We start from the raw sequence: 25,260 nt of genomic DNA on the forward strand, positions 1-25,260 counted from the left end.
TCTCTCTCTCTCTCTCTCTCTCTCCCCCCTGAGATATTAGCTTGCACTTACAAAACTTTCACCATGACCCGCCTCTGTGGATTGGCGGTCCCTATAGCACAACATAAGCACACAGCACAGGCGCTTCTCCAATAATCGCTCAGAGGGACACTACGCATCCGTTCTTGAGTTTGGGGCGTAGCGCACGGGAGCAAGACTTGGGTATTTCTGGTGCAGCAGACAACAAACAGTTGAGATAACGAGCAATTATCTGGACAGCTTGAATGGAGAAAGTGCCCTCCTCAACGTCTGCCACCGACAGGAGTACCCCCGTCGAGTCAGATGCTGTTGACACCAGGGAGGAAGCGCCTCCGAGCTTATGAGAGAACGCTTTGGTGTGCCATACATTTCTGTGCACGCGGTCTGTTAATTTGACGCGGTCGCCATCGTTGGGAATAGACCTGCGAAGTTCATCGCTGCCTATTCCTGTTACGGGAACTTTTTCTCCAAGTCTCTCCCTTTTTTTCCTTCTCTCTTCCTCTCCCTCTCTTCTCGCCATGTGTGAGAGTACGTGGGGTATTTTGGATAGCTCAGCGAGCACCATCTGAATCTCTCTCTCTCTATCTCTCTGTCTCTCTCTAAAATGGATATTTACTCATCAAAATTATCGAAAGCGGTGGACCTTGGAATTGGCGCCTATCTAATTGTCCTCGGTATGTACATCCTAAAATATTTTGTTGTTGCAAAATGTGAAATGGAACTAAAACAATGTTGCAAAAGTAACCCATGCTGTTGTATTTATAAGGTCACAGCTCCAATTCTCCTACAGGTTGGCTGAGCGATGCTGGGTAGTTTCATGTAGCCTTCTGTTCTTCATTGAAGAAACTATAGGGTGATGGCTGTTTTGCGGGACTTTGGATATTTTGTGACGCGTTGTTTACATTTTGTATCAGTATTTGCTTAAATATTGTAGCCTAGGGTATTATGCCCGGTGTTTTGAAGTTCGCTGACGTGACCTAAACATGGGATTTAGTTAACTGTAGTATTCTAGTACTGCAGCTGGCACAATTTTTCATCTGCTGTTGTGACCATTGCCATGTTCTCCATCCAGTTATATCAGCCGCCTGGTCGTCTCGTGCAATAACGCACTTTTTTACGCGTATTTTTTCCCCCTCAGGATATTACGCTGTGCTCTTCATGTGAAAATGTGCCAAGACCAAAACAATCTCTAACCCTAAAGTGGCTGTCAGTATACAATTGCAGTGACATAATGATTCATTTTTAAGTTGAGTTAAGAGTATGCCCAAACCAAAACAATCCGTAAAAGCGTGTTTTTGCGCGTGCATTTTTGCGCGCGTAAACACACACACACACACACACACACACACACACACACACACACACACACACACACACGCGAGCGCGCGCATAGTTGGAAAGGGACACACCTGTGTATTCTGGACATGTGCCTCTCTATCTCTCTATATCTCTATCCAAATGTGTTAAAGCATCCCAGACAATGTCATCTGCAAATCCTTTGAGGCACGCTGTAATGAAGAAGACCATTGCATACATCACTCTGAAGTTTGCTCTGTGCACAGGGTGGGGGGGTCATGGTAGTGGGAGCCCTTTCCCTAACAAGCATCTTCACAATCAGTCTCAGCAAATTGAATCACAGGTGAGCTGGTTTGCTGAGCAGCCATAAGTGACCCATCTACTGTGTGTGAGGCAGGTAGTATGTCACAGAAGTGAGTACACCCCTCTCATTTCTGCAGAATTGCAAGTATATGTTATCATGGGACAAAATTTAAGAAATTCCCCTTTGACAGAATGAACAGTATAGCCAGCATACAATTTATATAGCTGCTTCAATTTATTTGTTCACTCAAAATTATTTGAAATTCAGCCACTGGTGATGATGCCTTAAAATGCACCTAACAAATGTAGTGAAGAGTGTGCTCACTTCTGTGACATACTGTATACAGTATGAACAATCAGGCCAGTTTGGGATTGAAGGTAGGCCTATTGCTAAATGTCACAAGCAGGAATCATTGTAATGAATCTCTTGAATCATTTTTAGTACTTATACATGTGTAGAAGTTTGGGTTGGGGGTGTGCGGCTTGTCTTGGGCACATGTAAGGGGGTGCTTTAAGGGAAAAAGGTTGGAAGAACCACTGGCCTACAGGATACACTTCCCAAAGCAGCGTGGAGTGCAGTGGAGTGACTAGAGTTGTGACTGCATGGCCACCATTGGGCACAGAATCAGAGAAGTTTTAAAGGGAGGAGTCTGCACACTTGACATTATTTTTAAAGTTTTATTCCATGCAGAACTTCATTTTGACCATTGAGGTCTTCTTCAGATTCACTACACACAACAAAGGGTAGATGATCTGAAGAAGACCTCAAAGTAGGCAGTCGCAAAGGTAGAGTAGAGTAGAGAAACTTTATTGATCCCCAGGGGGAAATTCAGGTGTCAAGTAGCTACACAAATAAACACACAGACACACAGACACAGACACACACACACGCCAAGAGGTTTCCCGATCTGGAAACCAGATGATCTGAAGAAGTCCTCAAAGTAGAAAAAAACCACAAAGGTAGGATATAGCTATCACAGAAAGGGAGAGAGATAGGTTAAATGAACGAGTTACTGGGCTGAACAAAATCAAGTGTTCCCGGTCAGAGTTCCACAGTTGCTACCATATCATAATACAGTAGCCTCTTTGTGCAGACAGGCCTGTCAGCACTGCAAGGGCACTACTATATCATTGCAACACTGCAACTAACAACATTGCTATGACCGTACAAAATAGTTTGCTTGGAGGGCTGTGACGTCATTCTTCACGTGTAGGCTGCACTGTACAAGGTGCTCTTTGGTCATAAATAATAATGAACTGAAAAAATCACAAGTATCCAAGTCACGCTTTAAAAAAAGGTAAAAGAGCTTTCATATACTGCCTAAATCATTCTTGATTAATGTAAAAAGCTTGTTTTGGCCGTAGTATGGGATTCATCATGGGATTCAACATGAGTCTATGACTATACCAAAAGTCGTACATTTCAGACTAAAGGAACAGTCCTTTTCTATTTTCACACATTTGCAGTATTTCCATATGGATGTATATACTTTTCTTCTCAATGTGTTCAGTACTTAAATTGCCTTTATCAGTAAAGCCTAGTACTTGTACAATCACTGGAAGTAAGCATCAAGCCACAAGTGATCATTAAATAGCTATTTTGCACTCTGGTGAATTTTAGGCTACATTAATTTTTAAGTGCTTTACAAGGACATTTGATGATGTTTTATTTGGTACCATAGACTTCCACTGCTGCGTTCCACTGATGACTATAGGTCTACCGTCAAACTAGGCATTTCAAACACATAGAGAACAAATCTTATGTATTATCACATTTTACCAAGGCTCAACCACAGATAAGCAACTTCCTGAAATGAGGTTCCTTTAACCCATTGATGCTGGATGTTGCGCTGGATGTTGCGCAACATTGGCCCTGGTGCCTGGAGCTGCATGACGCAACATCCAGGCTCATGAGATTTGAGACAATTTTATTGAAAATCTTGGCATGTGTGATGGAGTGACCATCACTAGGGTTGTGGTTGTGTTCTGAATGTCACACCAACAAGCCTGGCTCTTTGGTGTAGTGGTTAGAGCCCCAGTTTACTTTGAGTCCCAGCTGGACAACTCTATTCCCCTTTACTACAGAGCTGAATGAACACATTGCAAGATGAGGGTCTTAGCGTAAATGCAACTTATTGCACGTTTTTATCTGCTTCAGAGGCTGAGATATTTAGGTTTTTATTGGCTGAGGGCGACTTTTCTTAAAAAGGGCTTAGGCATTCAGCAGCCCTTTTTGCAGGTGCTTTAGGCATCAATGGGTTAAGGCTTCGTCATTACCATTTTTGGTGGAAATAAGGTTGTATCACAGGCTCTGCACACCCGCATTCTGTGTCAAATACAGCTGTAGTACTGTGGAAAGAATATGAGGATACACCCAGTGTTTTGTTGGTTACAGATGTCCACAGAGGTCCTCCAGTTGTTTTGCAAGGATTTCCAAGAATGTCTGGTCCTGCACATGTGCTGTATCTGTCTTCTGTGTCTCACTGGAGATGAATCAATAAGTGTGAGGTGTGGCAAATGTCGACCTGCAAGGTCTTTGTCAGGTGTCAGCTGACAGCTGACATCCTTATTGGATTCCAATATGCGGACTCCCGTCCTCCCTTGCCTGCTTGTGACCTCACGATGACGTCACTGACGACAGAAAATGAATTAAATGTCTTACTAAAGCACAATTCTAATGTCATTTTCTCATTTGCAATTGGGACGGTGAATGAAGAGCAGCCCCCAAAAAATTGTTGTCGCTAGGCGGGGAAACTTAATTGTTTTCTCCATGGAGGTGGGGCGTCTGCAAAAAGCGAGGCCACAAGCACAAGTGGGGGATGGGAGTCCGCATATTGGAATGCACCTCCTGACATCCTGACACCTGACAAAGACCTCGCAGGTCAAAACGTAGCTCAGCAGAGAGATGTCAGATGAGGACAGACTGAGGGGAGTTTCTAATAGGGCCTATATATAAATATATATATATATATATATTATTATTTTTCAGACAGGACAATGGGAGATGGGAAGGATTGGGAAATTATCTGGGTTGGGAATGGAGCCCAGGTCGCCCACATAGCACTGCAGTGCCCAGCCGTTACAGCCACGGCTGTGCCTCCAAATCTCATTTTAATCATAAGGTTCGAATCCCTCCCTTACCTCTCCCTACACCTCCATCCATGGCTGAAGTGCCCTTGAGCAAGGCACCACCCAACATTGCTCTAAGGACTGTCACCAATACACACGTTCAGCATCAGCTAAGTGTAATTTAACGAATAACTGTAAACCATGGTTAGTTTTCAGAGTAAAACCATGGTTAATTTTCGTAAGGGTATAGTTAAACCAGAGTCAAACCATAGTTGAACCTTAATGGTTTAAAAAAAAAAATGTGCTGAACCATGCTCAAAAAACCATGAAAACCATGATTTACCATGGTCATTTTTCATAAGGGGTTACAGAGTTCACTGCTCCCCCTCTCATCTGACACAATAGATAAAAGCGTTCTCTGCTCTGAAGAGGGTCATTTTTAATGTTCATATTTAATGCTTTTCAGTGAATACAGGGTTTGCTGTTAGATGTTTTTTCATGGGCACCTTTCAAGTGGACTCATGATGATTGGAATGTGTTTGCTCTGAGGCGTATGTTATGGCTGTAATCTGTGTGCATCACTAATGGCTTTAATGAAGGAGGAGGGCTTCAGAAGTGGTGCAAAATTTTAAACCACGAGTGTGCCTTGATAGTTGAGTATGATTTTTCTTCTTCACGTATATATGTGTCTGTGTGCCTGTGCCTGTGCCTGTGCCTGTGCACGTGCGTGCGTGCATGTGTTCGTGCGTGCGTGCGTGCGTGTGCGTGTGTGTGTGTGTGTGTGTGTGTGAAACAAAATAGGCCTACTTTTTGGTAAACAAACTGCAAACAGCAAACAATTGTATAGCTGCAGTAGATATTTACATTGGTAGACTGAGGTTCAAACCTGGAGTAGAAACGGAAAAAACTTGATGAGAGAATTTACAGATGTGATATCTTTATTCAAGTGTTGTTTGTTTATGACCAACTAAACACACAAACAAATAAACAAATATGAAATATTCATGAGACAAACATTCTACAGTTCTTCCCTTAACCGTCACAGTTTTTACTAAACATTTACTTTTGCAGTTATATTCATTTCATAGAAATGTAATGTACTGTAGACCTGAGCCCCTACCCTCTCCTGTATCTTTCAAAATGCCATTTTGCCTGTTAAAAACAACCAACAAATACAGAGCTCTGTATGCACAGTGCAAGGGATTCGTACAAATTGAAGTGCACAGTAAGCCTACGAGGCACTCACCCAAACAAATCTGCAGGTGGCCAGGTAAACAGTTCCACAGAAAATAAAGTAAGAAATTGCCTGCGCACTGCTCCCAGTGATTTCCTTTCACTTGTTCATTCAGTCATATGTAGTTCTGCCCCTGGCCAAGTTCACTCTATCGTATTATATTGGCCCTCATTTAAAACAGGGATGGGCAACTGGAGGCCCGAGGGCCCGCCTCCTCATTCAGCGCGGCCCGTGGTTAAGACATAATTTTAACAGCAATAATAATGACCAAAGGGAAAAAAAACCCTACTTAATCAATCCACTGTACTATTGGCCAATAGAGAACACTCCTATTCCTTCCAAACAACATCTGCAGTCAGTAAGTAAACAACTGCACTTCAAACTCGGCGAGTTCCGGTCAGATGCGTGGTCATATGGCTCTCTGCACCTAACAAATGTAGTGAAGAGTGTGCTCACTTCTGTGACATACTGTATACATCAGGCCAGTTTGGGATTGAAGGTAGGCCTATTTCTAAATGTCACAAGCAGGAATCATTGTAATGAATCTCTTGAATCATTTTTAGTACTTATACGTGTGTAGAAGTTTGGGTTGGGGGTGTGCGGCTTGTCTTGGGCACATGTAAGGGGTTGCTTTAAGGGGAAAAGGTTGGAAGAACCACTGGCCTACAGGATACACTTCCCAAAGCAGCGTGGAGTGCAGTGGAGTGACTAGAGTTGTGACTGCATGGCCACCATTGGGCACAGAATCAGAGAAGTTTTAAAGCGAGGAGTCTGCACACTTGACATTATTTTTAAAGTTTTATTCCATGCAGAACTTCATTTTGACCCTTCTTCAGATTCACTACACACAACAAAGGGTAGATGATCTGAAGAAGACCTCAAAGTAGGCAGTCGCAAAGGTAGAGTAGAGTAGAGAAACTTTATTGATCCCCAGGGGGAAATTCAGGTGTCAAGTAGCTACACAAATAAACACACAGACACACAGACACAGACACACACACACGCCAAGAGGTTTCCCGATCTGGAAACCAGATGATCTGAAGAAGTCCTCAAAGTAGAAAAAAACCACAAAGGTAGGATATAGCTATCACAGAAAGGGAGAGAGATAGGTTAAATGAAGGAGTTACTGGGCTGAACAAAATCAAGTGTTCCCGGTCAGAGTTCCACAGTTGCTACCATATCATAATACAGTAGCCTCTTTGTGCAGACAGGCCTGTCAGCACTGCAAGGGCACTACTATATCATTGCAACACTGCAACTAACAACATTGCTATGACCGTACAAAATAGTTTGCTTGAAGGGCTGTGGCGTCATTCTTCACGTGTAGGCTGCACTGTACAAGGTGCTCTTTGGTCATAAATAATAATGAACTGAAAAATCTTAAGTATCCAAGTCACACTTTAAAAAAAGGTAAAAGAGCTTTCATATACTGCCTAAATCATTCTTGATTAATGTAAAAAGCTTGTTTTGGCCGTAGTATGGGATTCATCATGGGATTCAACATGAGTCTATGACTATACCAAAAGTCGTACATTTCAGACTAAAGGAACAGTCCTTTTCTATTTTCACACATTTGCAGTATTTCCATGTGGATGTACATACTTTTCTTCTCAATGTGTTCAGTACTTAAATTGCCTTTATCAGTAAAGCCTAGTACTTGTACAATCACTGGAAGTAAGCATCAAGCCACAAGTGATCATTAAATAGCCATTTTGCACTCTGGTGAATTTTAGGCTACATTAATTTTTAAGTGCTTTATAAGGACATTTGATGATGTTTTATTTGGTACCATAGACTTCCACTGCTGCGTTCCATTTATGACTATAGGTCTACTGTCAAACTAGGCATTTCAAACACATAGAGAAAAAATATTATGTATTCTCATATTTTACCATGGCTCAACCACAGATAAGCAACTTCCTGAAATGAGGTTCCTTTAACCCATTGATGCTGGATGTTGCGCTGGATGTTGCGCAACATTGGCCCTGGTGCCTGGAGCTGCATGACGCAACATCCAGGCTCATGAGATTTGAGACAATTTTATTGAAAATCTTGGCATGTGTGATGGAGTGACCATCACTAGGGTTGTGGTTGTGTTCTGAATGTCACACCAACAAGCCTGGCTCTTTGGTGTAGTGGTTAGAGCCCCAGTTTACTTTGAGTCCCAGCTGGGCAACTCTATTCCCCTTTACTACAGAGCTGAATGAACACATTGCAAGATGAGGGTCTTAGCGTAAATGCAACTTATTGCACGTTTTTATCTGCTTCAGAGGCTGAGATATTTAGGTTTTTATTGGCTGAGGGCGACTTTTCTTAAAAAGGGCTTAGGCATTCAGCAGCCTTTTTTGCAGGTGCCTTAGGCATCAATGGGTTAAGGCTTCGTCATTACCATTTTTGGTGGAAATAAGGTTGTATCACAGGCTCTGCACACCCGCATTCTGTGTCAAATACAGCTGTAGTACTGTGGAAAGAATATGAGGATACACCCAGTGTTTTGTTGGTTACAGATGTCCACAGAGGTCCTCCAGTTGTTTTGCAAGGATTTCCAAGAATGTCTGGTCCTGCACATGTGCTGTATCTGTCTTCTGTGTCTCACTGGAGATGAATCAATAAGTGTGAGGTGTGGCAAATTTCGACATGCAAGGTCTTTGTCAGGTGTCAGCTGACAGCTGACATCCTTATTGGATTCCAATATGCAGACTGCCGTCCTCCCTTGCCTGTTTGTGACCTCATGATGACGACAGAAAATGAATTCAATATCTTGCAAAAGTTCAATTTTAATGTTATTTCCTAATTTGCAATTGGGACGGTGAATGAAGAGCAGCCCCCAAAAAATTGTTGTCGCTAGGCGGGGAAACTTTATTGTTTTCTCCATGGAGGCGTGGCGTCTGCAAAAACGCGAGGCCACAAGCACAAGTGGAGGATGGGAGTCCGCATATATTGGAATGCACCTCCTGACACCTGACAAAGACCTCGCAGGTCAAAACGTAGCGCAGCAGAGAGATGTCAGATGAGGACAGACTGAGGGGAGTTTCTAATAGGGCCTATATATAAATATATATATATAACTGCTTTTTTCTTTTTTATATTTTTGGGGATTTTATTATTTCAGACAGGACAATGGGAGATGGGAAGGATTGGGAAATGATCTGGGTTGGGAATGGAGCCCAGGTCGCCCACATAGCACTGCAGTGCCCAGCCGTTACAGCCACGGCTGTGCCTCCAAATCTCATTTTAATCATAAGGTTCGAATCCCTCCCTTACCTCTCCTTACACCTCCATCCATGGCTGAAGTGCCCTTGAGCAAGGCACCACCCAACATTGCTCTAAGGACTGTCACCAATACACACGTTCAGCATCAGCTAAGTGTAATTTAACGAATAACTGTAAACCATGGTTAGTTTTCAGAGTAAAACCATGGTTAATTTTCGTAAGGGTATAGGTAAACCATAGTCAAACCATAGTTGAACCTTAATGGTTTAAAAAAAAAAAAATGTGCCGAACCATGCTCAAAAAACCATGAAAACCATGATTTACCATGGTCATTTTTCATAAGGGGTTACAGAGTTCACTGCTCCCCCTCTCATCTGACACAATAGATAAAAGCGTTTTCTGCTCTGAAGAGGGTCATTTTTAATGTTCATATTTAATGCTTTTCAGTGAATACAGGGTTTGCTGTTAGATGTTTTTTCATGGGCACCTTTCAAGTGGACCCATGATGATTGGAATGTGTTTGCTCGGAGGCGTATGTTATGGCTATAATCTGTGCGCATCACTAATGGCTTTAATGAAGGAGGAGGGCTTCAGAAGTGGTGCAAAATTTTAAACCACGAGTGTGCCTTGATAGTTGAGCATAATTTTTCTTCTTCACGTATATATATGTGTCTGTGTGCCTGTGCCTGTGCCTGTGCCTGTGCCTGTGCCTGTGCCTGTGCCTGTGCACGTGCGTGCGTGCATGTGTTCGTGCGTGCGTGCGTGCGTGTGCGTGTGTGTGTGTGTGTGTGTGAAACAAAATAGGCCTACTTTTTGGTAAACAAACTGCAAACAGCAAACAATTGTATAGCTGCAGTAGATATTTACATTGGTAGACTGAGGTTCAAGCCTGGAGTAGAAAAAAAACTTAATGAGAGAATTTACAGATGTGATATCTTTATTCAAGTGTTGTTTGTTAATGACCAACTAAACACACAAACAAATACACAAATGAAATATTCATGAGCAAAACATTCTACACTTCTTCCCCTACCGTCACAGTTTTTACTAAACATTTACTTTTGCAGTTATATTCATTTCATAGAAATGTAATGTACTGTAGACCTGAGCCCCTACCCTCTCCTGTATCTTTCAAAATGCCCTTTTGCCTGTTAAAAACAACCAACAAATACAGAACTCTGTATGCACAGTGCAAGGGATTCGTACAAATTGAAGTGCACAGTAAGCCTACGAGGCGCTCACCCAAACAAATCCGCAGGTGGCCAGGTAAACAGTTCCACAGAAAATAAAGTAAGAAATTGCCCACGCACTGCTCCCAGTGATTTCATTTCACTTGTTCATTCATAGTCATATGTAGTTCTGCCCCTGGCCAAGTTCACTCTATTTTATTGGCCCTCATTTAAAACAGGGATGGGCAACTGGAGGCCCGAGGGCCCGCCTCCTCATTCAGCGGGCCCGTGGTTAAAACATAATTTTAACAGCAATAATAATGACCAAAGGAAAAAAAACCCTACTTAATCAATCCACTGTACTGTTGTCCAATAGAAAACACTCCTATTCCTTCCAAACAGCATCTGCAGTCAGTAAGTAAACAACTGCACTTCAAACTCGGCGAGTTCCGGTCAGATGCGTGGTCATATGGCTCTCCCGTGGTGGCCATGAAAAAATACAGCCCCCCTTATCATCAAAGTTTCCCATGCCTGATTTAAAATAAGAACACTGACACCAACCCATTTTAAAACGGTTTCAGTTAACCATTTTCCCATTATACACATAACACAACAGAGGGTTTGATGAGGGGTAACCTACAATGAGATTTAATCTGGTTTGTTTTGATGCATGTTATGGCTAGAGTCTCTGAGTGGACATTGGAGTGGGAAGTATTGTAATGCTGTAAGAGTGTCCTTTTTAAATGATTACTCATACAAACAAGCACACAAACAAACCACACCCGCATTCAACAAAGTTGTAGCTTGTTAAAAGTCAAAACAAAGTCAACTGTCCCCAGTCTATTACAGGGTCCCCAAAGGGCTTAACAAACACAAAGCTACAGAAGTTTTACCACCCACTAGGTTTGTTTATGTTTCCTGTGGTGAAGTCGGAGGGAGGGCTACGACGGCTTGAATAATCAATACTAAAACATCCAAAAGAACGTCAAACCCTCCGGACATTACCCATATCAAAGTGTATTGTGGCTAACATGGCAATGACACACTTGTGATGTATTAGGCCTAACTGTAACAGGGGTTGGTAAAGTATGTCTGTAATGCCAAATATACTGTAGTGACTTTTTCAGTGAAGAGTGAAGTCTTCCACACGGGGCATTTTTTGCGTCCTAGCATCTATATAAGAGGGTATGTCCATCCGTCCGTCCGTCCGTCCATCGGTCTGTCTGTCTGTCCGTCTGAAACGCATTCTTACATGCAGATGGTTACCATGCTCACAGCGAGAGTGCGAGAGAGGGAATTAAAGCTGAAAACTTGAAAGACAAATCACTACGCTTTAAACAACAAGTGGACGCATCTTTGCCTGTCGAACTTGTTTGTTGTTCTCCTGATCCTGCAACCAAATGACATGGATACTGTCGATGCAGTAGCCTGTCAATATATAGTCGACGTTGTTGTGATAATCAATTACTTATGTTAGAACCAAATACACTTTATATAAGACTGTTACTTTCAACTACTCATTAATCTTTTAGGGAGTCAAAGTCTTCCATTGAGCAGTGATTCTCAACCTGGGGTGCCTGAGCTAAGGAGCCAATCAGAGAGTGGGTAGGGGTGGAAAGGTGATGACGTGTACTATGTGACAAACGGAAGCTTGCAGTTTAGAGTAGAGTAGAGTAGAGTATCATTTATTGATCCCAGGGGGAAATTAAGGTGTCAAGTAGCATACATACATAGGCCCTACATAAATATAGAAGACATTAAACACAACAAGACACTGTACACACCCTGACACATGTATTAACCATATATAGCTCACGCTTACATATATTCAGCATAAGACAGGTCTCACTCACTCTCTCTCTCTCACACACACACACACACACACACACAAACACACACACACACACACACACACACACACACACACACACACACACACACACACACACACACACATACACACACACACACACACACACACACACACACACACACACATATACCCCCCCCCCCGACACACACACACACACACACACACATACACACACACACCCACATACACCCCCCCCCCACACACACACACACACGCACGCATGCACACGCGCACATATACACACACACCAAAATATAAAGTGAAGAAAGTGTTCCAGTGATTTATCACATGTGCCTTAGCTGAGCAGCACATAGCAGCAGCCCAAGACAAAGTGACCAACAAAGTGTCCAGGAGTGTCAGAAATCACTGTGCATAGTGCAATATCCATTATATTCTTGCAAAAAGATGAGGTATCACAAGTTGCCTGCTGTGTCACTCCACACACGCACACACACACACACACACACACACGCGCACACACACACACACACACACACACACACACACACACACACACACACACACACACACACACACACACACACACACACACACACACACACACACACACACACACACACACACACACATAGAAAAGAAGGTGGTTGTCCTGTTTGGGTGTATTGGAGAGTAAAAAAACTGTGCAGTACAGTAACGTAGTGCAGTGTGTAGATTCCAAGTGAAGAAAAGCCGAAGGATAAGAGTCATGCAGTCTAGTCATCTATGACGACCTCTCTCTCTCTGTCCTTTTGTGTGATGTTGAATAGCTGGATGGCCCTGGGGACAAAGGACCTCCATTTTCTGTGCGCAAGAGGTCAAAGAGTTCATTTTAAACCATAAGGGGTCAATGGCGGTGTTGTCTGAGAACTTTTGCATGTGGCAGGTCTTGTTGTAGTTGAAGTCAGTGGTGTACAGGATGAACAGAACCGGAATTGTTTGAATAGATACAAATGACACGACTGGCTATAGGCTATGTATGCCAAATCATACATTCGCTACGCCCAGTAAACGACCATGTACTGTAAAAATGAAAGGTTCCTTGAAAAGCTCTCAGTTGCCACTGTGGGAGATCCCCTAAGGGTTCTTTGATGAACCTATAGGTGCGTGATTTTCTCAAGGGTTCCTCCGAGAACCTTTAGGGGGTCCTCCACAGTGACTGTAGTAGTGACTGCTGTGTGTAGCAATTGATTGGCAGGCTGTTTGTATTGAAAGGTTTGTATTGAAATGTTTTTTGGGGGGTTTGTATTGAAAACAGTGGAGTTGAACGTTGGCAGAGCAGTGCTCTGCAATTTGTCGGAAACAGTGGGGAAGCGTTGGGTTCTTCTTACTGATTAAAAAGAGAACCCTTAGGAGTTCTTCCACAGCACAGTAGAGCACCGTTATTAAACCATGCATTATGTTTGTGTTTCTTTTAGCCTAGGGTATAGCCATTCTGCCCACCGCGTCTTGGTGCTCATCATAGCCAGCAAATGCTCCAGGCACATAAAGCCACGAGAGAAAATGTAATCAAATTGACAGAATTTAAAGCTACTAGTCAACCAAACACGAAGCTCCAGTACAGTACAGTTACTACAGTACAGTACAGTATAGTACAATACAATTCAATACAATAATATGTACAGTACAAACCACCCTCTCTGTTTGTGTTTGAATCATTGCTGCTGGACTGTGCGAGTGTGTGTGTGAGCGTGCGTGCGTGCGAGCGTATGCGTGTGTGAACTGCTCAATGGCTGATTGTACACAAGCATGTTTAGCATGTTGAGCTGTGCAATAATAGTAGTAGGTTTTTGTGTATTTGTTTTTATGAACACTGCTTTAACTCTATACCATCTCGCATCAGTCATTCTCTACATCGTGAGAAACATCCTGGTGCTCGTCATGGCTGACAGGCACTCAAATCAGATGAGACCACAATAGATTTTTTGGTAACACTTTATAATAACGGATGCAAAAAGCATGATAAAGACTTAGGAATAATTAACTATTTAAGAATGAGTAGTAACTGTTATGTTAATATATTTATTTATCAAACATTTACTTTTTTGTTGTAAATGAATAAAAAATACTCTGTTGAAAGGTTTGTGAAATCTTGAACATATCATTTGTAGATATTTCATAAAGCATTATTGCAATTTTGTAAATGATAAAAACATGTGTTAATGTTTTGTTTATCATAAGTTAGTTATTTACTAAGTCTTTAGAGTATTTTTTATTCATTTACAACAAAAAAGAAAATGTTTGATAAATAAATATATTAACATAACAGTTACTACTCATTTACAAACATTTGTTAATGTTTTGTTCTTAAATAGTTAATTATTTACTAAGTCTTTAGAAGGCTTTTTTGCATCCATTATTATAAAGTTTTACCTTAGTAATTGGTAATTAATGTACTGCAATGAGTGCTTCTTAGATAATCCACAAAAATAATAATAATAATTTTGTCCATAGCTGTGGTTGAACCATCCTGACGTGTCATCAACTAAAATGTCATTGACTTACTATAGCACAAATACACTCACGCAAACAGTGTGGGCCACGGACTAACTCTGAAAGGTGGTTCCTCCCTGGGGCAGAGCTAATATATAGGCCTACTGTAGAACACCCCCCTTGGTAAAGACCCCTTTGGTAGTTTCTTCTCTGACAGCGCATGCATTGTTTGCTCAAATACACACACACAAACGGACAGTGCAGAACTTGAAGAGAGAAGGCATGCCGTCCCGAAGTGCGTACGGTTGTAAAAATAGCTACGCTATTCTGAGAGGGAATAGGCTGTTCCAGAAGCATGGGAGATGTTTGTGGTTACAAGCAGTGGTGGAGTTGTAAAATCAGAGCAGGGAGGGTGGTCAGAGATGGATTGTGAATATTGGGGGTTCGGGAGTTTCTCCCCCGAGAGAACTTTGAGAATGTAATTGTTAAAAGTGCAATTTTAACACAATATGTGAAGAAGGGATGCCTATTCTTGAGGGGGATGATTTTTCACCATGTTCATTAAGGGGGATGATTTTAGACCATTTTCATTATAGGGGGGATGGCATCCACCCCCATCCCCCTACAACTCCATCCCTGGTTACAAGCAATTAAACATACCTTGACCGAGGACATAATCAGGAATGCTCTCCTCTGAAGTTATCGTGGCGATCAATTTTCTTATCTAAAAAAAAATGAACATCTGGCTAGTTTCTTTACACATGTGCGGTGCATGGTCAATTCTGCTCCAACAACGCGTGCACACAGCCCCATTACGTCACATCAGGGGTGCATTTCTCAAAAGCGTAGTTGCTAACTTCGGTAGCTACTTTGATTGTTGCAATGCAATTCCCCATTGGCAACTACCCAAGTTGCTAACTGCTAACAACTACGCTTTCGAGAAATGCACCCCTGTTTACAAAGAGTAAAGGGGTCTGTAAACCACTCGCTCTGTTTTGTGTTTCCCTTCCTTTGGCGCCAGCCATTCTGTCCACCGTAGGGAACATCCTGGTGCTGGTCATGGCGGCCAGGCGCTCGAGGCAGATGAAGCCGCCGGAGCTGCTGAGCGTCAACCTGGCGTTGACGGACCTGGGCGCGGCGGTCAGCATGTACCCCCTGGCGGCGGCGGCGGCCTGGAACCACGGCTGGATCGGCGGCGACGTGGCGTGCCGCTACTACGGCTTCGCAGGCTTCTTCTTCGGGGTGGCCAGCATGGCCACGCTCACCGTCATGGCCGTGGTGCGCTTCATCGTCTCCACCAACCTCCAGTCACCCAGTGAGTAACGGGGGAGCGGACAGCGGGACATTGGGGCGAGTCATTTTTTCTTGATCACATTGTTTTCACCCTGTTGTGAGTAAAAAAAACCTTATCAAGAAAACATGACTTGCCCCATGGACAAATGTCCTACAACAAGTCTAAATAGTCAGTTATAGTTCAAAGTAGTAGTTATTAGGTAATTTCCAAATAAGATTGACATGATACTTTTACCTGAAGCTAGACAAATAAGCTTGCTAAGATTTCATTTTTTGCAGTCTAGGACTACTGTGTGTACATTGAGGTTGTCCATCCAGTGGCACCTCTAATAATTCCATGCAGTCCTTGAGTGCACCAATTAACCAATGCTCACAGAGAGTGTAAGATTGATGTGCAAACAATGGCTAATTATTTGAACCCAGATGCAAAAGCCTTCAAGACTAGGTCCATTTTCAGACAAAAGCTGCGTCGGTACAGCTTTTTATTTCTCCTCCAACATGTGTTCACCCAGATCACTGGACTAATGTGCACACATTGAAGTTGTCAAGTGTGATGATGTTGCAGCTTTTGATGAGCACCCTATTTGCTCTGCTCTCTGCATTATCTCTGGTCTTGCTTACTTGTTTGCAGATCTGTAACTTGACTTTGTCCACTCTTGTAAGACACTGATCAATAGTGAGTAGAGACCTTTGATGCCAATGTCTGACCTCTCTGCAGGGCCACTGACCGATTTGGCCAGGCCCAGAGACAAAGTAATCTGCCACCCACCCCCTAATATAACATACAATATGGGGACCCAAATCACCAGCCCTCAAACCCTCCCCGGGCCTCCGTACCTCCATGCATACAGAATTAAGGGTGGTGGTGGCATAGTTGATAGAGGTGCTGGTTTGGAAATCTGTATGGTTCCCAGTTCGAACCTGGCTGACCGCATCAAAGTGTGTTAGAGCAAGATACTTGCCTGCAACATGTTCTCCTTCATCTTCCTCTATCTGTGCCTGAAAATCAGCTGTCATGGGGGCGGGGTGGGGCAGGGGTGGGGCACAGTGGCTCAAGGGCCAAAAGTGCCTTCCTGTAAATCCAGGGCCTCAAGTTAAACCCGTGCACATGTCCTGATCCTTCCCCATCTCTCTCTCCTCACACATTTCCTCTCTCTCTTTCCTCTGTCCTAAATGAAGGCACAAAAGCCTGGAAATAAACATCTTTTGAAAGAAAGGAATCATCTCTCCTGTTCTACTGTATGTTTTGCAGAGGATCGTGTGACGAGGCGTAACGTGTCCTTTCTGATGGCCTCCATCTGGGTGTACGCGCTGCTCTGGGCGCTCTTCCCCCTGCTGGGCTGGGGTGCGTACGGCCCGGAGCCGTTCGGCCTATCCTGCACGCTGGCCTGGTCCAACCTGCAGCAGCTGCCCAACGGCGTCTCCTTCGTGCTGGCCATGTTCTCCATGAACCTGGCGGTGCCCTCCGTCACCATCATCGCCTGCTACGCGGGCATCGCGCTGCGCCTGCGCAGCACTCTCAAGGCCATCGACAGCAAGCACGTGCCCAGCACCATCAAGATGCAGAGGAGACTCATACTGGTGAGTTCAGTACATACACGCTCCATGCTGTTACAGAGTGTATGGAAAGGAAAGAAAAGAAAAGGAAAGGAGAGGAAAGGAAAGGAAAGGAAAGGAAAGGAGAGGAACTCTCGCTGAAGAAAAATGCTTGCTCTCCTTTTCGTTTTATCTTTCTTTCTTTTTAACAGCTGCTATCATCACTGGTTTACAGATGAGACCCTCAAAATTCATTTTTGATAACCAATAGTGAAAATGTAGCCTGGTCCTGACCATCCCATAATACTACCATTTCATTTCGTATTCATGGTCTGGAAGTTGTTTGATCTGACGCGATTGCAGGAAGCGGGAAGGAAATTTACGGAAAAATCAGGATAAGCTGTTGAACAAACATGTCTGGCGATGTAGGACCGTTTAACAGACATGTCTGACAGAAAATCCTACCGTAGGATAAAATTACAATGTAGGACCGTTTGTCAGAACACCCGCCAAATCCTACCGGTCAACATCGCTCCACAGAAAACAGGTACCAGACGTAGTGCGGAGCCAAGTCTCTTGGCGGAAGTACGTAGGATGGTGCGCGAGGCTAGTGAAAATGCTGCCTGTGGGGATTATAAGAGACACATCTATAACATGCCAATCTAAATAGAGCAAAAAAATGGTACCGGTAGGTCAAAGCCAGCATCATAAACGGGAGAGCTCTGAAGCTTTGAAACGGGATGCTTTGAAATCACCCATATGCAAATGTTCTGTAAATAGATCTAAATCATCAGTACTATGATCACTTTGCAAACAACGTTTGTGACTAGTAGCCATAAGAAAACAGGTACTAAGCAGGCATGGTGATATATACAGGGATTAGACAAAATAATGGAAACACCTGTCATTTTAGTGTGGGAAGTTTCATGGATCAAGTGGACCAGCCTGTTGGCCAATCTTCATTCATTGCACATTGCACTAGTACGTGTGTGAAGGTTCAATTAGCAGGGTAAGAGCACAGTTTTTCCGCAAAAAATTGCAATGCACACAACATTATGGGTGATATATCAGTGTTCAAAAAGGAGAAATTCTTGGTGCCCGTGTAACTGTTGCATCTTTGACCTAGACAGCAAGTTTTTGTGATTTATCAAGAGCCACGGTATCCTAGGTAATGTCTGCATACCACCAAGAAGGATGAACCACATCCAACAGGATTAACTGTGGATGCAAGAGGAAGCTGGTTGTGGAAGGCGGGTTGTGGTTCATCCTTCTTGGTGGTATGCAGACATGACCTTTGATACCGTGGCTCTTGATACATCACCAAGACACAGCGATCCACGGAGGATGCAATCTGCTCTGCCCTCCATCCAGCCCTCACCCACTTGGACAATAAAGACGCATATGTGAGAATGCTGTTCATTGACTTCAGTTCAGCATTCAATACCATAATACCACAACAACTCATCAGAAAACTGGACAAACTAGGTTTCAGCACCTCCCTCTGCAACTGACTGCTGGACTTCCTGATGCAAAGACCACAAGCAGTACGGGTAGGGAACAACACCTCAAGCACCCTGACCCTGAGCACGGGGTCTCCGCAAGGTTGTGTTCTCAGCCCCCTGCTGTTCACGCTGCTGACACACGACTGCACAACGACCCACAGCACTAACCATCTAGTGAAGTTTGCGGATGATACAACACTGGTGGGCCTCATCACCAAGGGCGATGAGACTCACTACAGAGAAGAAGTAGACCTGCTGGCCAGATGGTGCAAAGGCAACAACCTCCTGCTGAATGTCAACAAGACCAAGGAGATTGTTGTCAACTTCCAAAGGGTCCAAAAACAACTGCCACCACTGACCATCGACGGCGATGCTGTGGAGAGAGAGTGAGCAGCACCAAGTTCCTTGGAGTGCACATCAGCGACGACCTCTCTTGGACCACCAACACTACATCACTGGCGAAGAAGGCCCATCAGCGTCTCTACTTCCTGCGCAAACTAAAGAAGGCAAGTGCTACACCCTCCATCATGACAACATTCTACAGAGGAACCATAGAGAGCGTCGTGTCCAACTGCATCACAGTGTGGGGAGGAAGCTGCACGGAGAAAAACAGGAAGACACTCCAGCGTGTTGTGAACACAGCGAAGAAGATCATTGGAGTACCACTCCCCTCCCTGCAGGACATTTACACCACACGCCTCACCCGGAAAGCACTGATGATCATCAAAGACACAAGCCACCCTGCACACAAACTGTTCAGCCTCCTGCCCTCTGGAAAGAGGTACAGGCGCCTCCGTTCCCGTACCACCAGGCTGGTGAGCAGCACAATGCACCAAGCGATCAAGATGCTGAACACTCAACCCACTCTCCCTCCACTGTCAGCCTCTAGCCAGCAAGGCCACTGACAACCCCCCCCCCATCCCCCACCACCATATCTGCGACTGAACATTCCACCTGCACTACTATACTTGTGACTGAACTTTCAACCTGCACTAACTCAAAACATGCACACACACACACACACACACACACACACACACACACACACACACACACACACACACACACACACACACACACACACACACAAGCACACTGCACTTTCTGCACTAAACCCAAACATACACACACTGACACACACTGACACACACACACACACACACACACACACACACGCACACACGCACACACGCACACACACACACACACACACACACAGACACACGAACACACACACAGACGCACACCGCACCTTCTACCTGCACTAAACACATACACACACACACACACACACACACACGCACACACGCACACACACACACGCACACACACACACACACACACACACACACACACACACACACACACACACACGCACACACGAACACACACACAGACGCACACCGCACCTTCTACCTGCACTAAACACATACACACACACACACACACACACACACACACACACACATACACACACACACACACACACACACACACACACACACACACACACACACACACACACACACACACACACACACACTGCTGCTGGTGTACTTGACAGACCTTTTTAATATTTATTTTTCTTCAAAATGCTACTATTACCATGTCAGAACGCTATAAAGGACTTTTTAGGAAAAGCACAAAAGCACAACAATACCTCTTAATGTATGTCCTCTACAAGTCTTCTGTTGTCCAGTCTTGCACTTTAAATGTCTGTATGAGCACTGTCTATGTCCATACTGTCTTAAGTCCATGTATAAGTACTGTCTATGTCTATACTGTCTATGTCCTTACCTAGATTAGTCTATGTCTGTATGGGAAAGCAAGGAAAGCATGGAGGGGGGTAGTAGACGGTTACATGGTACATTCATGACTAGTGCATAGTACATTTGAATAACGGCATATAGTTCCTTGAGTCCATATAGTCCTTTGAGGCCATCATTTGAGTACAAATCAATCAATCAAGAGTTTATTGTCATTGTCAAAAAGGCAACGAAATTGTGTTTCGGGTACAATACTTAGTAGCAGCATAAACTAATACAAAGTTTAGTACACCTGGGACGAACTGCGCACTGCGCGCATCCACCTTCGCATGAAATGTCAAGGTTTGTCCCGCAAGGGTTACAGGGGAAAAAAACATGAAGTGACATAGAAATAAAAAGCACTCAGCTAAGAGGAAGAATGAAGAAGAGAGAAAAAATGCACACGCATCACATACACAGTGTATGTAAGCTCACTGAAGGTGAGTACCAATACTGTTTTCTGAAGCATTGAGTACTCTTCAGACCTGATCTTGAAAATGTTTCACACAAAAAAATCAAAAATGAAAAAGCACTAAAATGAAAAACATCTTTAATGGTTATTTTCTCTGCTTCGCTCTCAGAAATATGTGACTCTGTTTTTGAAATCCTGTCACATTTAGTTCAGTGCAAATGCCTTTGCCAAGACTGCCCTGGTAATCTGGCATATGAGCATAAGCGTGCACAGATAGGGATAAGGTAGTGCTGAAACACCTGCCCCTTAATCTCATTTTTTTCCCAATGTAATTTCCAAAATGTCTGTGCACGCCACTGCATATGAGACATTTTCTCGTTTTGCTTTTTGTGTTTTTTTTTCCTTAGAGGCCGGCCCACTATTTAGATGACAAGGAGGAGAAATGAAAACAAAAAGAAATGAAACTGGCAACGGATCATTTGATTGGGACCATGCAAATTGATACATTTGCCAGGATTTGCACATGAGCAGACAGCTTCATATTTTTGTATATAGGCCTATATAAAGTAGGCCATATATACATGCATATTTACATTCACTTTTTCAGAGAATTTGCATCTTAATGACGGTCGTGTCCGCGCTACTAAACGAGTCCTTGAGAGAGAATACAATAGTGAATCGTGATGAGTCGGATGCAGAGTGGCCTCTCCACAGTGGCTTTCCCTTCCACACAAAGAGCTACGCATCTTTTATTTAACATTCATACCGTCGCGTAGGGCAAGCAGACTTACAATAGGCCTAATAATTGCATTGATGGAGGTCTCGGCATGCTTCTTCTGTGTAACAGAGTTTCTGTCATTTCTGTCTATGTAATAGATAGAATAGAATAGAATAGCTGGATAGAGTCAAAACAGACAAAATGAAGCATTGGATGTGAAGCAGTAGCCTATTTACTGTACTATGACTATGACTGTAAAAAATATAAGCAGCACATAAACACACAGTGTATATATAATGCAATAGATATGGCAGCATTTTTTCCCCAAAATGACTGTCTCTTTTGTTGGCACGCTTTCTGAACTGTGTTGTTGTTGTCTGCTTAATGGTATGGACGTATAAACACAGTAGGGTAAAATGTAGGACACAATGATTTACTGTTGATTGGGAACTGGTGCGGTCTCCCTGCCACAGCCTTGAAGAGCACCATCATTTTCACCTCACTCTGCAATTTCAGGCCATACTGCGCTTGCATTTACATACTATTTTCCATAAACTAAAAGGAGAGAGAGAGAGAGAGAGAGAGAGAGAGAGAGAGAGAGAGAGAGAGTGTGTGTGTGTGTGTGTGTGTGTGTGTGTGTGTGTGTGTGTGTGTGTGTGTGTGTGTGTGTGTGTGTGTGTGTGTGTGTGTGTGTGTGTGTGTGTGTGTGTGTGTGTGTGTGTGTGTGTTCTTCTCAACCAGTCAAGTTCTTTTTAAGTCAATCACAGTCATGTGCACTGCCATATGCTGTAAAAATCACTGTAGCATGCACATATTGAAATTAGATTCTCTCCCCCATCCCGTTGTTGTAAAGAACTTTCACATTGATAACCTTTCATGTAAACCCCAGGATATCTTGGCTTCTTTGAAGTGATTGAAAAAGCACCCAGCCCTTGTGCTGTGTAGGTGTGCTGTGTAGTTGGCGTAAAAGTGCATGTGCGTATGCAACTTTAATGCAGGTTTTTTTTTGTATTTTGCATCTTGAAGGTCAGATTCACATAGCATCAAAAACTAATGATGTGGTTTGGGACCGTGCAGGTGAACTTGCTGATGTCAACTATAATTGTGAAGTTTTTTTATATGTAGTGTATAAAATGGAATGAACTGCAGCAAGGCAACATGAATGGAGTCCTCTGCCCTGCTTGCACACCGCTTCCAGGAAAGCTCTTTGTGTACATTGAAGGCATCCGACTCAGCATGCAGCATATAGAACATGGATGTTAGTGGTCATGTGGTGCAGCACGCTAAGGCACCCTTCCAGAAATGGGCTTGTTTGCTCATGGGGACCCAGGTTCGAATCTGACCTGGGCCTTGACTTAGCCCTGCCCCATCTCTCTCTCCCGTGGGCAATATGTTTGATTCACTTATTGTCTGTACAGGTATGTGTGTTGATGTGTGCAAGATGTTTAAACTGTCTTCTGATGTTTATTATGTGTAGGCCACTAGATACCCTGACTATTATTTGTCACCTTGCCCCCCTGTAGATTGCCATGTTGATCAGCTGTGGTTTCCTGGCCAGCTGGACTCCTTATGGCATGGTGAGCCTGTGGTCGGTGTACCGCGAATCTGGCTCCATCCCGCCGCTGGTCAGCATGCTCCCCTGCCTGTTCGCCAAGACCTCCACCGTCTACAACCCCCTCATCTACTACGCCTTCAGCAAGACCTTCAAGGCCCAGGTGCAGCAGCTGTGCTGCCGCGCGTGCCCCGGGGCCAGTGGCCGACACACCAAGGGCGCCAGGAACACAGTCTACCTAGAGACTGAGTACTGCAGCCCCAGGCTGCCCCCGCTACAGCCACGGGGAGGCTGTGCGGACGGGAAGGCGGTTGGCGGAGACGGAGGCTCGGAGGGACAGCAGGAGACCCAGCTGAATACCCAGCTGAATACGGAGCGTCAGTGAGCTACGGCTTTGCGTTTCGGAGCGAAGCGGTGGATCTAGGACGGGATCGTAACACCAGCCTGGATTTGGCAGCACAGAGAGTACACAGACACAAATGTGCACATTTGCACACATACATGCTACTCTCACTCTGTCTCTCTCTTTCACTCTGTCTCTCTCTCTCTCACTCTCTCTCTCTCTTGCTCTTGCACGTGCGCACACACGAACACACGCTCACACACACGTGCGCGTACACACACACATGCGCACACACATGCGCGCGCACACGCACGCACGCACGTACGCACACACGCACGCACACACACAAACACACACACGCACACACACACACGCACGCACACACACAAACACACACACATCAAATGCTGTCTCATCACCAAAAGGTTTTTAAAACAAGACTGTTTCATCCTAGTTCTATTTTTTGTCTTCAATTCATGAGATAACGCAAAGGTATCTTTTCCAAACCATACCAGGGGTTCCCAAATCCTGGGCAACATACCGTTGAAACCCCACTGTGTGTGTGTGTGTGTGTGTGTGTGTGTGTGTGTGTGTGTGTGTGTGTGTGTGTGTGTGCGTGTGAGTGTGAGTAGGAGTGTGGCTGTGTCTCAAATGCCGCACTTGTGCACTTCGGGCACTGTTTTTCAGTGCCTAGGGCGCTCACGCTGAACATTTCACTTGAGCCAGTGCACTGAAAGTGTCAGGATGATCCCCTAACAATGGCGGAAAAATGTAGTGCTTGAATGATGGACACTGCACGCACTAAACAGCGGCCATGTTGACAATGACACGGAGGAAATGTGGCATTCAGTTCAGTAGAAGAGTTTGGTCAACAGTCTCCTAATTCTGTAAGTAAAGTTGATGGGACACCAACCTTTTCATGCCAACCAAAGTATTGTATGTGTGATTGTTGTCCTTTGGGGTGAAGGACATGGAAATACAAGCACCAGACCCTGTGCATTGTAAACAGTAGCCAACTCATATTTTGGCGAGCTAATGCCATGCTCAGCCGTCACTTCCAGCGAGGGCACAGTGCATAGTGCTCAATTTTTTCCACGACACTATGCACTTAAGACCTCAGTGCACTGTGTGCACTGTGCACTGACTGTCAGTGCACTGACAAAAGTGCACTGACAAAAGTGCGTTATTTGAGACATAGCCTGAGAGTGTGTGTGTGTGTGAGAGAGAGAGAGAGAGAGAGAGAGAGAGAGAGAGAGAGAGAGAGAGAGAGAGAGAGAGAGAGAGAGAGAGAGAGAGGAAGCAGGAAAATGGCTTCATCTCATTTTACTATTCAATTTCTATGGAGATGTCAAGGCTTCAGCATGTCAACGACGTTTTTCTTCACAATTTCCGACCCAACAATTTCACTTCAATTCATTCCCTCAAGGTGACTGGTTGGAGATGAAAGTACATGTAAATGAGATGGTACTTACAGATGAGATGCATCTGAAGGTC

General features: G+C 44.1%; 1 protein-coding gene across 1 annotated transcript; it reads left to right on the top strand.

Moving 5' to 3' along the window:
- Positions 1 to 150: 150 nt before the first annotated feature.
- Positions 151 to 24,101, top strand: opn8b (opsin 8, group member b). Its single transcript, XM_063222353.1, has 4 exons — positions 151 to 692; positions 15,627 to 15,920; positions 17,151 to 17,479; positions 23,395 to 24,101. The coding sequence occupies exons 1-4, from the start codon at positions 623 to 625 to the stop codon at positions 23,806 to 23,808; spliced, it is 1,107 nt and encodes a 368-aa protein (XP_063078423.1). The 5' UTR covers positions 151 to 622; the 3' UTR covers positions 23,809 to 24,101.
- Positions 24,102 to 25,260: the final 1,159 nt, after the last annotated feature.

This window comes from Engraulis encrasicolus, chromosome 18 (assembly GCF_034702125.1).
Source record: "Engraulis encrasicolus isolate BLACKSEA-1 chromosome 18, IST_EnEncr_1.0, whole genome shotgun sequence".
NCBI classification, from domain to species: Eukaryota; Metazoa; Chordata; class Actinopteri; order Clupeiformes; family Engraulidae; genus Engraulis; species Engraulis encrasicolus.